The sequence below is a fragment of the Thamnophis elegans genome, chromosome 8 (assembly GCF_009769535.1).
Source record: "Thamnophis elegans isolate rThaEle1 chromosome 8, rThaEle1.pri, whole genome shotgun sequence".
Lineage (NCBI taxonomy): Eukaryota > Metazoa > Chordata > Lepidosauria > Squamata > Colubridae > Thamnophis > Thamnophis elegans.
Genome location: NC_045548.1, coordinates 37,548,119 through 37,564,298, shown reverse-complemented (window position 1 = coordinate 37,564,298; position 16,180 = coordinate 37,548,119). Strand labels below are relative to the sequence as shown.

Genomic DNA, 16,180 nt, shown 5'->3' with positions numbered 1-16,180 from the left:
GCTTAAAAAGTAAAATAAAAAGTTCCGAAGTTCAGCTGTGCGACATGCGATCATTGAAAGCAATGTGATGAGAATATGATTTTAAAAAATGATACCGAAGGATTTCTATGCTATAAGCAAGGCCAATTCCAATCATTTTGACACCCTAGGAAGTCATATTTTGATGTTCCATTATCCCTTTTCTGGATATAAATTTGAGAAGCTGATAATCATACAACTCACTTTAGTCAATTCTGGCTAAATGGATATGAACAACACAACAAAAAGTACAATGCTCTGAATTTTTATTAGATACAATTCACCTGGGCTTTTTATTCAATTTTTTAATCTATGATTTGAAGTGTAATTCTAAGTAAAATTAGCTTTCACTGTCACTATATAGCCTTCCCTGTTAACTATTTATCCTACTAAAGATAATTTAACGATTGAAATTTCTTTAAAAATAGGTAGGATACAAATGTGAGGAAAAAGCCAAAATGCCATGATTACCATATTTTTCAAGTATAAGATGCATCTTTTCCCCCAAAAAAGAGGGAGAAAATTTTGGGTACGACTTATACACTGAATGTAGCCCCACTCACCCACACCAGAAGCCAAAAATGTGAGGCATTGAGGCAGCAATGGTCTGTGGAAATCCCTGCAGCCTGGTACAGCTGATTGGGGGTATTCCGGCAGTTTGATACACCCGCCAATCAGCTGTGCTGAATCAAGTTGCAATAAGTGCAATCAGTGACCCTGGCTGGCCAGAATTGGCAGAAGCAACAACATTCAGAAAGCACACACAAGTAACTGATTCAGCAGGATTCAAAATAATAATAATATACAATACAATACCAAAAGCAGGTTTTACCAAGGTAGCAGTAAATACAAGTAAAACCCAAGCAGTTTCACTTTCAGTTCTCAGCTAAGCCAGGCTCCTTCCTGTCTCCTTGTTGCTCAGACAGCAAATACTGTTTCAGAGTCCAAATAGCTCTCATTGGCTGACTTAGTTGCTATGCCTATTAATTGCCTGACCAAGCCATGAACTCACACACTGACGGGACATTAGCCAGCTCAATAGCATGAATGCTGGTAGGCAGAGGCAGTTTTTTTCTTCTCATTTTCCTTCCCCAAAACTAAGATGCATCTTATATACTCCAGAGTGTCTTATACTCTGAAAAGTATGGTAATTTAGCTAGCAAAACTTCCCATATTAGCAGAAGTGTAAGAGAATGATGGCAGAACCTGGGGATGGAATCAAAAGAGGAATAAGCCTAGAGTCTGTATGTAGCCACCAACATACCAAGTTCAACTCCTTTTGAATTCTATTGACCCTTATCTAACACCAAGTTAATGCTAACTGTTAGTTCAATAGTTTCTGTCTGTAGGCATAATTAATAATAATTGCAATTTCATGTGTGGTCCAGATCTTTCATATCTGACAAGTAGATATGAGATACGTATGATATTTTCATCAAATATATGTTAATATATTTATTATATGTTAAACAAAAACAATAACTACAACCACACAATGTCAAAATAGATTGATTTAAATTCAACCAGTTAAGATTGCCCAGATTTTAAAACAATGTTTCGTTTATTCCAAAGGCTGCAGCTTTATAATGAACAAGATAATTAATTCCCTGTCTACTGTGGTATCTTTCTAGCTCTTCTAGCAGATAGTAGTTAACAATTAATTAATATGTGTGTACTCCCACTAAATCTTTTCCATAACATCATCCCCATGGCAGAAAAAAGCTAAAAGCTATCTAAGTTAGTCCTAAAATTCAAATTGAACAAAATGTCAAGCAAAGCATTTCATTGAATTGAAACAGAGAAATCTGTCAGTTATTGCTCTCTCATATTATTTTCTCTCTGCTTATTCTGATTTATGTATTGCTGCCAAGTTCTAATCCTCAAAATCCATTACTTCATAATGTTAACTTTAAATCAAATCCTTTTGGTTGTTTTGTATTTGAAGACTTGATTATATTGGTTGATAACACCAATGCCATTGCAAATAAATTTGATAGTTCCATTTGCAATATTCCACTTTGCAATTTTCAGTTTGGGAGCTTTATGCTATAATAAGAATACTCTCAATCTCAACTCTGATTCTAAGATCAGATATACTGGTAGAAGATGCCACTTTCATTCAGTGCTTAGTGATAAATGGAAAAAACTTAATATTTCAGAGGATCAGATGGACCAAAGGTAGAGAGTGTAATGTGAACAAAACTAAGAATACTGTCTATTTCTTCCAGGAACCCGTCACAAGCTGGTTCACACATATATCAATCTAGGTGATATCGTGGACACTCTAGGTATGTTGTTGACCAAAGCAGTAACAAACTCAGCAACCAAGATATTTGAATAAAAATGCAAAAGAAACATCAACTTATACAAAATAATATTAGTAAAAAACTACAGAAAATATTTTGAGTATGATTTAGATTACAACCTTTCTTGATTGAATATTATCTGTAGGTGTTGTGGAATGTGTTAAAATAAAATTGGCCCAGTGCACATTGCAAAAGAGAGGTACAATATCACAAAATGCATGATGCTTCCAGAATAAGAACCACATCCCCTTTGTTTGCAAAAATAAATGTCTCCATCTACCATGACCTATTTTATCTCATAGCTTTAATCTGATAAGTAACTGAAAAAGGCCTTCTGGGCAAGAGGCCATAATTATCATCTTAGTTTCCCTGACTCCCTCCAGCCCAGATGCTTTTGACCCACACTATAAAAGAGCTGTTTGCAAAGACTATATTTATGAGACAAATAATATTTTAAGGTTATACAAAACGCATACTATATGAATAGTAGTAAGTGGTAAAGCCTCTCTGTGTAATTTTTTTTCCACAGAGAGGTTTTAAGCACAAATGCATAGTCATAATAAAATGGAGCTTAGAAAAATAAGAATTAAAGAGCTATTAAAATTGATAGCTTCATTCTATCTTGTTTGTTCATTCTACATTCACTACTACTTTTTAATTTAGCAAAGAAAGTACTGCTATGTGTGTGATTAGGAATAAATTTTGATGATCGCAGAGTATACAAGTTCACAAATAAAAACAGTTTATTTGAAGTACATAAACTATTCTTGAATCTTAGACCTACATTGGTTTTCCAATTCAAAAACCAATATACATTTTCTCATTATAATTAATAATAAGCTTCATTTTTCAAGTTAACAGAGAATCCTAAAAACACACTTACATAATGAAGGAATAAACTTGGCCTGGTAATGGGGAAAAAAATGAGTGACGGTAAAAGGTGGGGTTGGGGGTCAGAAAAGATAGCTTAGCTCCTGAGGTAGAGTAAAATACTGTAGAAGGTAAAGGTAAAGCTTTCCCCTGTGTAATCATTTCCAGCTCTAGAGGAGCTCTAGAGGGCCAGACTCATCTCAATTTATCTACTCGCATTTTCATGGCTTTCAAATTGCTAGGTGGGCAGGAGCTGGGGGAAGTAACAGGAGCTCACTTCATCATGCGGCACTTGGATCTCAAACTATTAGCTCTCCAGCTGACAAGCTCAGCATCTTTAACCACTGAGCTATTGCGCCCCTACTGTAGAAGATAAAGTCAAACTATCCCAACTTAACGTTGTCTGGCATAAGAATAAAAAAAATCCAAAATTTAGCCCAGGATTATTATTTTTTCTGTTCCAAATCCACAGCAACATTCATTGGATGTTTTCTCTGTATTAAATTTCAGTAACTCTCACATCTGCCCAAAAATGGCCAATTCCTATTTTAGGTCAGTTTTTTAAATTAAGTAATCAATATTCTGGCCTTTAATTATTTGGGTGAGTTCATCACACCCCTCCCCAGTACGGGAATATTTATTTTGAAATGTGACAATGAGTCTTAACAGTATTTAGAACATACAACTATACTTTTGTATAGTTGAGTGAAATTATCATGATCTTGGGTTAATGATGACAGAATGCCTCCAGATTTGTACAAGATTTCTTCTATGACTTTATTTCATTGATCAAAATCACTGGATTGATAGAATCAAGAGCTGATAGAATTCCATAGGTTGACTGAATTATTTTATATTCTTCACTCTTTGAATAGTTTTGTAATCATTCTTCAAAATAAGATGACATCAGTCTTACAATTTTCAGTTGTAACTTCTTTTTCTACAACTTCTACTTTTCTATATTGGTAGTTACATGCAAACTCCAGAACAGAACTGATATATTTTTTCAACTCACCAATATAAAATTTGCCTTGACAGAAGCTACAATGTTCAGTTAAGCAGAGAAATAAGGCCATCAGTAGAGTTGACTGTGGCTCAAATGGCTATTGCCAAGAGGCATAGTTAGGGAGGGAAAGACAGAATGTCAAAAAGAAAGAAAGAAAGAAAGAAAGAAAGAAAGAAAGAAAGAAAGAAAGAAAGAACGAACTTGAAAAGGAAAAGACTATCCTTGGAAAGTATGCTAGGGCATGCAACAAGAGAGCCAAATGAGAGACAAAGGAGCAGATTTAGGATATAAGGCACTTATGTCTCCTCCAATAAATTGACATAATTCAAAGGGACTGGATTGGTACTAATTAATTATATCTTTCATGTAACATTTTATGTGAAAAATATTCTAATGCACACAATATACCTAGGATCATATCACATGCTTAAATGACACTCACCATTTATAAGATTGGAAAGAATATTAAATTAAGCTTAAAGAAATATGTTGCTGACAAGTAACTTCCGAGATGAATGACCAATTGCCACGATCCAATTACTCACAAAGATATCTAGCACTTCCTGTAAAGATCATAACTTTGTAATAAATATGAATTTATTTTGCTAGCATCAGATATCATGAAGTGGCATTTAGCAAAATATTATCCTGAATTCAGCTTTTAGTAAAAGACATTAGCCAAACAGCAGTTTCTGCATATAGAATTCCAGAGATAAACATATTGTGAAGCATAGTTGTACTTCAGCATAAACAATTCCAAAAACATTGTATATGAAAGTACTCTTGCATACATACACATAAATACTAATAGTTTAATATCTTCCAAATAAGTTATTACTATTTGTTTGCTTGATATAAGTCTGTACATTTAACAGTCTAGTTAAATTCTAGTTTATATGTTTTCACAAAATGCAAAAGCAAATGGCAAAATATCAAACAAGAATAGTTGAACTTCATAGCTGATACTATTAAAACTTCTTTCACTAACACTGTCAGTTGAACTTCACAATCAGGGGTGTCAAACTCTCAGCCTGGGGGATGGATGCGTCACATGCTGGACACTCCCATCCCCATTTTAGTGAAGGGGAAAAAAGTTGTGATTCATCACGTGACCACATGTCATCACGAGTGTGACACCCCTGCTATAAGTAGTCCTCAACTTACAATCATTCATTTAACGACTGTTCAAAGTTACAATGGCACAGAAAAAGTGACTTGTGACCATTTTTCACACTTACGGCTGTTGCAGCATCCTCCTGGTCACAAAATCAAAATTTTGGCACTTGGCAACTGGCATTTATGTGATCATCATTTGTGAACTTCACACAAGCAAAGTAAATGGGGAATCCAGAGTCACTTAACAACTGTGTTGCTAACTTAAAAATCACAGTTATTCACTTAACAACTGTGACAAGAATGACCATGAAAGCTCACATAACTGTCTTATTTAGCAGTGGAATTTTTTGGCTTAATTGTGGTCAAGGACTACCTGTATGATACTTTAGAACATTATTAATATGAAAAGACACCTCTGACCTTATACTTAAAAAAATGCTGCTTTGATAGCCTTGAGAAGCAAAAGGGTTGGATGGTATGTAGAAATGAGCTACCCACTGCCCTGACTTTTATAACCTTAGGATAAAAATAAAAGAGTAAAAGATTTGTTTTGATTTTTCATTATTCCTCATGGCCATTAGCCCTTCAAGCTGTCTAGACAAGAAGCATCAACTGTGAATACTAGCTCTGTCTGTATTGTAAAGTTACTTGCAAGTCTGAAAATATTTCTTTTTACTCTCTAGAAAACCCGGGTGGGTCACTTCTGAAATGGTTCACAGGTCCCCTCTTCCTTTGGAAGCTGAAATAGCTCTTGCATGATTATTGTCTGGTCTGTGGTTCTTCCTCTGGTCTCCCAAAAATCATTCCCACATACCATTACAATGGCAGAGTGCTCAAAATAGTTTTAGAGCCCTCATCCCCTTGAACTAAGGTTATTTTGCCATGATCCCTTTGCAATAATTTCTAATTTCTACCCAGTGCTCATTCTGTAGAAATTCAGCTATGCATTTATATCTATGCTATTCTTCTTTTGGAACGCAGTGACTCAGTGGCTAAGACGCTTGTCAATCAGAAAGATCAGCAATTCAAATCCCTAGTGCCATGTAATGGAGTGAGCTCCCGGTTACTTGTCCCAGCTTCTGACAACCTAGCAGTTTGAAAGCATGTAAAAATGCAAGTAGAAAAGTAGGGACCACTTTTGGTGGGAAGGTAACAGGGTTCCGCGTGCCTTCATTGTTTAGTCATGCTGGCCACATGACCACAGAGACGTCTTCGGACAGCACTGGCTCTTCGGCTTTGAAATGGAGATGAGTACCACCCCCTAGAGTCGGGAATGACTAGCACAAATGTACGAGGGAAACCTTTACCTTTAGTTTTTATTTTTAATTATGTAAATGAAATTTATTTTTGTTCTTCGTACCTTGAATATTTTGTACATGATCTCATATACAGAAAATGTTCTTTCAGCTCGGGTCCAGTCCCACGTTGTAACCTTGAATAAAAATGTACACAAAAACTAATTACACTTATTTTTCATACAATTTTGAAAAGCAATTCTACCAACCCACCTACACCTGTATATGCAATGAGATGGCAAGAAAGAATGCTATGATTTTTGGAAAAAACAGTATTTATTTGCATAGCTATCTAATGTGAATTATTTCTGGCTATGAATGTACCATTCTTGGAAGTTAGTACATAGAAAGAGAGCTATTTTTAAGTTGCTCCTGATGAAAATGGAAGGACTGCAAAAGGAGGAAGACTTTATTTATAAATATAAATTAAATTAGTAGGATCTATTTTCAGATTAGTTTTCCATTAAAGCTGTACTTACAAATTATTTCCCATTATTGCTACCATTATTGACTTTTCACCATTAGTATCTTTTCTTTGTCATCCTTTCATACTTTTTTTCTGATACAATATTGAATGAAACCCCCTGAATTAACATATAACCGCCAAATCAATGTATGTACACCTCCAATCTGTACATGTAACTATAAAGCAAGGTATAGAAGGATACTTACTGGAGGTGCTAAAAATTTATAAAGTGAAGAACCCCTTAGTGCAAGAAACTTTGGTGTGTACATTCGGTCCTGAAGAGAATCTTGTTCCCGTTCCTCAGTCCAGCCCATGTAGACTATCTGGCATAAAAAAACAGCATATTTTTACTTTCTACAGATTATCATTTATATAAAAGACACATACATTGAATATTCAAGAGGACTAAAAGATTATTTACATAATAATACAGAAATTGGAGATTCATTGGATAAAATCAGATCTTGTGAAAATCCCCAACTGTGCATACAATATATGATGATGAATGAACAGACTTGTGCTATATCAGTAAGTAATCACATTCTGAATTTGCATCAGCTTTGTTTGTAAATATACAGAGATTAGTGGCATTTTCACCGGAAGAAAAAAAAGAAAAAGGAAAATAAATAAGTATGCTTGTTTATATGGGATGATGCCATGAGGATGAAGTTGCAATAAATATTGTTAGATGGGATTTAAATTACCACTATGTGATTCTTGCAAAGGTGACAACTTTGTTATAGGAAACCACTATTGACTACTTTACATTTGTCATTCATCAAGTTGTTAAATGATAATAACCCTTTAAGTACCTATTAACCTTGCAATGAAAATTGAATCTGCTTCTCAGTCTTGAGCAAGGCATTTTGACCCAGTATATAAAAGTAAAATTAAACATGAATGATTAAAAACACAGTAGTAAGAAATGCTCATTTAAGTAGGCTTTCTTGAAAGAGCTTATGATACTTGATAAAGATTCTAATACTGTCCATCAGAAAACAGAACAAAGCAATGTATTCTGTATAAATTCAATGATATTTCATACAGGACGTTTCCCCAGTACTAAAGCATTCATGAAACTTAACAGTAATTGCCTTTGGAACATTTTCCCCTTGTCTGCCTATATCGTGAGATTAGAGCGATTTTACACACAACCCATTCTTTGGTTAAAGATTTATAAACATAAAAAGGCACTTCTGATTCAGACTGCATAACTGCAGTCAAATTATTAATGCAAAATACCAGAAACAGTATTCATTTGCTTCCTTCCTAAAGCAAGAATTCAAATGAGGAATTTAATCCTATACATTTGGTTTAGCTTCTGCTGCTATTCCATAATAAAATTCATATTGTTGCTACTCAAGGCAAAGTTTCTGTAAAATTACTTCAAAATGATGAAGCACAGTTTTTAAAAAGTCGTAGGATGATCTTACAATACTAAAATATAATCTGAGAGGATTATAAACCAGATTGTGAAATGAATGTGGAATATTGAACACAGGCATAGTTACTACTCTATCAATACTATTAAGGTTCGGGTGGTCCCTAACCCTTTCATCCTCCACCAAAATTGACTATCTTTTATTTTTTTAATTTTTCCATTCTGAGTCACCCAAAAAGTTTCTTATGCTGGCAACTTCCATCATAGAATAATTCCATCTCTAAATTTATACATTACAGTTAAAAAAGCCCTCTTGTGAAACTTCAGGCTTGATGTTTTGATCCTTGTATTTGTGATTCACATTAATTTTGCCTTTTATTAAAATGATGAATTTCACTTACTTAGTGATGCATCATGTCATATCAAGAAATTAATGTTAGTATGATGATACCTAGGTATATCAGTGGTGGGATTCAATTTTTTTTACTACCGGTTCTGTGGGAATGGCTTGGTAGGTGTGGCATGGCTTGGTTGACAGGGGAAGGATACTGTAAAATCTCCATTCCCTCCCCACTCCAGGGGAAAAATACTGCAAAATCCCCATTTCTTCCCGATCAGCTGGGACTCAGGAGGCAGAGAATAGATGGGGGTGGGGCCAATCAGAGGTGGTATTTACCGGTTCTCTGAACTACTCAAAATTTCTGCTACCGGTTCTCCAGGACTGGTCAGAACCTGCTGAATAGCCCTCTGAGGTATATGGATTACTACAGTTGGTCACAGAGTCAGCCAAATGTTTAGATTGCCTTTGGTATTTGTATCCATCTATCGACTCATTCCCAAGGATGTGTTCCAAGTGAGGCTTCCTTTTGCAATTAATTGGTGTCATTTTGTCACAATGCCAATGGTGTGTTCTGACCTACGCTTCCTGATACAATAAAAAGCCCACAATTAGGTCCAATAAAGCCGGTAATGAGTCCCAAATAGTTAAAAAGAGTTCTACAGGAAGCTGCCCAAGTCCTTTGGAATAAGGCTGATAAGCACCCACCTTTATCTTCTTTATCAACGCTGCCAAAGACTTAATTAGCTATTAGCTTGGCAAGGCCACATGGAGCAAAGAGTCCAAATGGAGTTTCAGAAGGTAAACTGACCAGCATGAACCAAGTTGCTTCCTGCAAAGGCTCATGTGACTTTGCTCCTCCTTTATGTCCTATGGGAGGGGCCAATCACCTTCAAACCTTACTCCTGAGTCATCCCTTCTGTTTGTTTTAACTGTTCTTGCCTTATGGCAGCTCTGCGTATGGGAACAGGGGAGTCTGTTCCTCTGCCTCGCTGGTGTCCGACTCTGGAGACTTCGGAGGCAGCACACAATTCCCAGATGGCCCTGACCCCCTCTCTACCTCCGACACAGAGCTATCATCCCAATCTTCCCCAGACTCCAGGACTAGCCCCTATTCCTCCCCAACCTCCTTGCTGTCTGACTCTGCTGCCAGCTCTGCAGGCCACTGGCGGACCACAACATGGTGTTCAAGTGGTGCTCCAGATGGTATGGAATTATACTCAAGGTGTTTTATACTATTAGTACTCACTTTACTTTTCTTTGCTACAAGCATTCTACTTCTATTTACATATCTTTATACTTTGTGGTTTTTCTCCAGTTCTCTCTCTTCTATTCTGCTGTCTCCAGGTACCACCATGTCTACTATCCAGACTTTTTTGTCTTATCAACAATTACTGGGTCTGGAATAGGTGGCATAGATGGCGCTGGGACTTTAAAGTCCTGCCACCGGGGCCCTGCCACCACTTTAAAGCCCTGCCGCCACATCCCGGCGCCGTCCGCCATAGAGCGGAACCGCTCTATGGCAGACGGCGCCGGGACCCTGCTGCCACTGTAAAGCCCTGCCGCCGCATCCTGGGCGGCAGGGCTTTAAAGTGGCGGCAGGGCCCTGGCGGCAGGGCTTTAAAGTCCCGGCACCGCATCCGCCATAGAGTGGGTCCTGGTCCCGCTCTATGGCGGATGCGGTGCTGGGGCTTCGGCGGGGCTTTCATGCTTGCCTCACCAGCCATGAAGCTCACTGTACGTCACTGGTCCAGTCCAAACTAATTGTGATCTTGACTGTATATTTAAACAATCTTGAGAAGCAATTCTATTTCAGATTACATATTATCTATTCAGCTTCAGATTATGCATGTAAATGAGGGGGAATAGTTTGGCAGATGTTACTGATGTTTGATAGCCAGGGCCTCCCTTGTTCAATATTGTGGATCCAGGAATTAATGCAATAACAAATAGTGATGGCGATAATGTAAAATTTCTCTCTTGATGCTGATAACCATTCCCAGTCTATCAGCACTGATCAGCAACTACCGTATTTTTCGGAGTATAAGATGCACCTTTTTCACCCAGAAAAGAGGGTAAAAATCTGGGTGCATCTTATACACCGAATACGAATACAGCATTTTTGGCCTCCCAAAACCCCACCTCCTTTGCAACAATGGATGTGCAGAGGGTTTGGGAGACCTGCAAAGTGCTCCTGGAGGCTGGGAAGGGCAAAAATAAGCAAAAAAACATGCCTTTTTTGCTCAATTTTGACCCCCTTCCTGCCCCCAGAAGCACTCTACAAGCCTCCTAAAGCCTATGCATGCCCTTTTTTGGCAAAAATGGGCAGATTTTTGCATAAGATGGTCAGGTTTTTTGCTTGTTTTTGCCCCCCAGCCCCCAGGAGCACTTTGTAGGCATCTCAAATTCTCTGCATGCACTGTTTTTCACACACAAAAAAACTTTTTTAAAAAATTTACCTCTTCGAAATCTTGGTGTGTTGTACACTCCGGTGCTCTGAAAAATACGGTATGTCTTCCATTGTGCCATTGATCTTTGCAGAAAGGTTCTGATGTTTCTACTGACTCCTGATATTTCTAGACACTTATCTAGTCATGTGATAAGGGGTCAAAAGCCTTTAATCAATCGGCTTCCTGGGCGGGATCTTGCTGATGGTGGCAGCTTAATAGAGCTGCTCCCGGGTTTCTGGTCGCGTTATCTGCCTAGACATCTGGCAGATACCTCACTCTTCAGGCAAAGAAGAGGGGGAGAGAAGATCTAGCTGGTAAGAGCTTTTCCTTTGAAGTTTGCAGCTTTTTTGGCTGTGAAGAGAAGGGGGGCCAGCCGAGGCTGAATCATTATCTCCGTGCTGGAAATCTCTAACTGTTGTTTCCACAGCTCAAAGCAAGAAACCTCCACTTAGGACAATATTTGAACTATTTATCTGAAATTAATACAAGCAGAGTCCGTATCTGAGAACCTTATCTGGTTTTTTTTTAAATCCTAGCTTCATTTTTTACAAGAGCTTCCTTCGTGTACTTGGTTTTTTTTTCTTAAAAAAAAATTGGCTCCTAAAATGGCGATTGTGCATTCTCCATAACAATGCCACATTCCTAATTCTTCTGCAAAAAACAGTGATAAAAGTTCAAAGGGAGGAACAGCCGGCCAGCAGTTTCTTATTAATTAGTTTCACTTCTCTGAAGAGTTTACAAGACTTTCTTCTTATCAACTTTATTAATATATATTTCTGATATAGAGAAATCAAAAATGGCGCTGAATATGCCGAGCTGCTTCGTTACAATGTTTTTTTCTTTTTCTCTTTTTTTGAAATCCTTTGAAAAATCCTAAAGAGCTATCAAAGGGGTGAATTAATACCCCTTTTTCTTTCTCATAAGCTGCGCAGTGAGCCAGGAGAGCTTGATTAATTGCTCGTAGATAAGACTTATAAGACTTATAATGGCATCAAAATTAAATCCTGGGAAACCTCCTCCTAGAAGCACATCTCCGATACTTGGCACAAAGTTGCCCCCTACTGGAGATGTGCTAACGAAAGATTTTTTTTTGGAAACCTTCAGAGAATTCAGAGAGGAGATAAAGGAGATAAAGGACGAATTAAAAGAGTTTAAGATCGACTTATATGATAAACTTGATACTAAGATTGCCAAAATAAATGATGATATGCTGGGACTTGTAACTGTACTGACAGAACATGTTTCTGGAATTGAAGATAACCTAGAGGTTCTTAATGAAGCTAATACCAATTTGACATCCAAAACTGAGGTGGTGCAACAAAAAGTTGAAAACACTGAAAAACAGATTATTATGATACAGTACAGACAGATGGAGTTCGCATTAAGAGTCAGGGGGTTGCGTGAGGATAAACAGGAGAACTTGAAACAGATTTTTTCAGAGGCTTTTGACCGTCTGATGGGAAGACCGGGGTCCAACTTTGACTGGCAGATCGATAAAATTTATCGTGTTGATTCTTGGGCGGCAAAACAGAAGCAACTCCCTCGAGATGTAGTTATATACTTTGCCACAAGAGAGTTCATAAACATGATACTACAAGAGTCCTATAACACCAGGCTTCAAATCGGCGGCCAGGATTTGATTGTCTTGAAAGAAATACCACCTCAAATGCTAAGAGCCAGGAGAGATTATGCTTTTCTAGTGAAAGAACTCAGAAACCATCAGATACAGTATAGATGGGATGTGCCATTTGGTATTATAGTTACATTTGACAAGCAAAGATATTGTCTCAACTCTGTATGGAAAGCTCGAGATTTCTATCACAATATTCTGAAGGTGGGACACCCTGCACCATCTGGATCTGGAGAAAGACCACAAGAAGGACAAGATAGACGGCAAACTACACAACTACCAGACAAGGTGCACCATCTTCCCTTCCCGGAAGGGCAAGGTGCCATGGAACAAAGACCTAGCCGTATGACTACCAGATGAATGGAAAAACAAGCTACAATGCAACAACTCAACAATCATTGGCCACTGATCAAGGAGTCACAGCAACAAGCTCAGAAGCCATGGGAGGAGCTAGACCAAAGGTTAAACAGGCCATGCAGGAGGTTCTAAAAAAGCTTCAGCCAACCAAAGATGACAACTAAGATCTTGACATGGAATGTCAATGGACTGAACTCTCCACAGAAGAGAAAGAAAATATTTCACTATCTTAAACAGTTCAAGAATGATATAATTTGTCGGCAAGAAACTCATATCAAATCAACTGATCAAAAATATTTGTTTAACCCCAAACTTGGTCAACATTTTGTGACCTCTGCTACGGAAAAGAAAAATGGTATAGTTGTATACTTAAGAAAAGACATTAAGGCTGAACTGAATGTTTGAATGTTTGAATGTTTATTAACATTTGTAGGCCGCCCTTTTCCCTGAGGGGACTTAGGGCGGCTCACATAAAATCAGGAAGGGGAATACAAACAATGATGTAGACACATATAGTAAAAATAATAAGCAACATTCATTCATCATTCGGGAGGAGCGGCTATCTTTGTCCCAGGCCTGACGGGCTAGCCAGTTCTTAAGGGCTGTGCGGAAGGCCTGGACGGTGGTGAGGGTACAAATCTCCACGGGGAGCTCGTTCCAAAGGGTCGGGGCTACTACTGAGAAGGCCCTCCTCCTTGTAGTTGCCAGCCGGCACTGGCTGGCCGATGGAATTCGGAGGAGGCCCAATCTATGAGATCTAATTGGTCGCAGGGAGGTAATTGGCAGAAGGCGGTCTCTCAAGTACGCAGATCCACTACCATGCAGGGCTTTATGGGTGACTAGTAGCACCTTGAAGCACATCCGGAGATCGACAGGTAGCCAGTGCAGCTCACAGAGGATAGGTGTTATGTGGGTGAACCGAGGTGCACCCACAATCACTCGCGCGGCCGCGTTCTGGACTAGCTGAAGTCGCCGGATGCTCTTCAAGGGCAGCCCCATGTAGAGCACATTGCAGTATTCCAGCCTAGAGGTCACAAGGGCCTGAGTGACTGTTGTGAGAGCCTCCCGATTCAGGTAGGGTCGCAACTGGCGCACCAGGCGAACCTGGGCAAATGCCCCCCTGGTCACAGCCGTCAGGTGGTGGTCGAAAGATAGCTGTGGATCCAGGAGGACTCCCAAGTTGCGAACCCTCTCTGAGGGGTGTAAAATTTGACCCCCCAGCCTGAGTGATGGAATATTGGTCGAATCTTTGGGAGGGAAGCACAACAGCCACTCGGTCTTTTCTGGGTTGAGTACAAGCTTGTTAGCCCTCATCCAGTCCATAACGGCCTCAAGGCCTCGGTTCATCACGTCTGCCGCTTCATTGAGTTGGCACGGGGCGGACAGATACAACTGGGTATCGTCCGCATATTGATGGTATCTTATCCCGTGCCTGCGGATGATCTCTCCCAGCGGTTTCATGTAGATGTTGAATAGTAGGGGGGATAAGACCGAACCCTGAGGCACCCCATATGTTAGGGGCCTAGGGGACGATCTCTGCCCCCCCACTAACACCGACTGCGACCTGTCCGAGAGGTAGGAGGAGAACCACCGCAACACGGTGCCTCCCACTCCCACCTCCCGCAGTCGTCGCAGAAGGATACCATGGTCGATGGTATCGAAAGCCGCTGAGAGGTCAAGGAGAACCAGGATGGAGGAATGTCCTCCATCTCTGGCTCTCCAAAGATCATCGGTCAATGCGACCAAAGCGGTTTCTGTGCTGTAACCGGGTCTGAAGCCTGACTGGAAGGGGTCGAGATAGCTTGCTTCCTCCAAGGACCGCTGGAGCTGGAAGGCCAATTGAAGCAGATCCCTTTGGAAGATATATCGTGCTAGACCTAATCTTAGAAGGGAAAAAGACACTACTTTTGGGAATTTATGCTCCTAATCAACAGCAAGATGGATTCTATAGAAATCTTCATGCTAAATTAGTACAGTGGGATTATAAGTCTTGTATACTATTGGATGACTGGAACGGCGTGATTGACACTAAAAGAGATAAGAAGACCTCTCACCCTAATACTAAAATGCGAGCTAAGCTACTCAAACCTTTTTTTGACATGATGGACGACTTTGAATTGAGAGATATTTGGCGAGAAAGAAACGCAGAGGAATAGGATTTCACCTTCTTTTCTGATAGACATCAATCTTTCTCAAGGATTGATTTTATACTAATCACTAATGATTTACTTTCTAGGGTGAAGAAGACAAAGATTGCGTCGAGGGTCCTTTCAGATCATAACCCAGTTTGGATGGAATTGGGAAGGATAGTGCAGGCAAGAAGGTCTTGGAGGCTGAATGAAAACTTATTCAGATATGAGAAGTACATTAATGATTGTAAAAAATTGTTATCTGAATACTTTGTTCTGAATATGAATAAGGGTACACCTATGGAATTTGTATGGGATGCAAGCAAAGCGTATATGAGAGGAGTACTGATGAATATAAACAAAATACATAGACATAAACAAGGGCTAAAACGAAAAGAATTGGAAGAGGAAATTAAAGGGAAAGAGTTGGAGTTAATATTGAATCCAGGCGATACAAAGGTTAAGGAAGCAATTACTATATTAAAATCCTAATTTGATATGTTGATCTCTAATCAGGTAGCCACTAGTTTACTATATGCAAAACACAATACTTTTTGTAATGCAAATAAACCGGGCAGATGGTTAGCTTATCAGATTAGGAAAAAAAGGAAAACTCGAAATGTAACCAAATTGATTTATAGAGGGAAGGAGGTGTTTCAACAGGAGGAGATTCAAAAGGCATTTCAGGAATTTTTTACAGAATTGTATAAAGGGGACAAAATTAAGGGTTTAGATATAGACAAATACTTAGATAAAGAGAAAATACCCCTAGTTAGAGAAGAGTACAGACAAAAGTTGAACCAACCAATAACCTCAGGG

The 16,180-nt window shown here is 38.9% G+C and overlaps 1 protein-coding gene across 2 annotated transcripts in view; it reads right to left on the bottom strand.

The window, feature by feature from the left end:
• SNTG1 (syntrophin gamma 1) overlaps positions 1-16,180 on the bottom strand; it is a 136,671-nt gene that overhangs the window by 34,572 nt on the left and 85,919 nt on the right. For both annotated transcript variants that reach the window (XM_032222251.1, XM_032222252.1), the window contains exons 12-13: positions 7,284-7,400; positions 6,677-6,748 (exon numbers count right to left, since the gene is read on the bottom strand). In XM_032222251.1, coding sequence (XP_032078142.1) covers positions 6,677-6,748; positions 7,284-7,400 — 189 coding nt within the window. The remainder of the gene's footprint in view (positions 1-6,676; positions 6,749-7,283; positions 7,401-16,180) is intronic.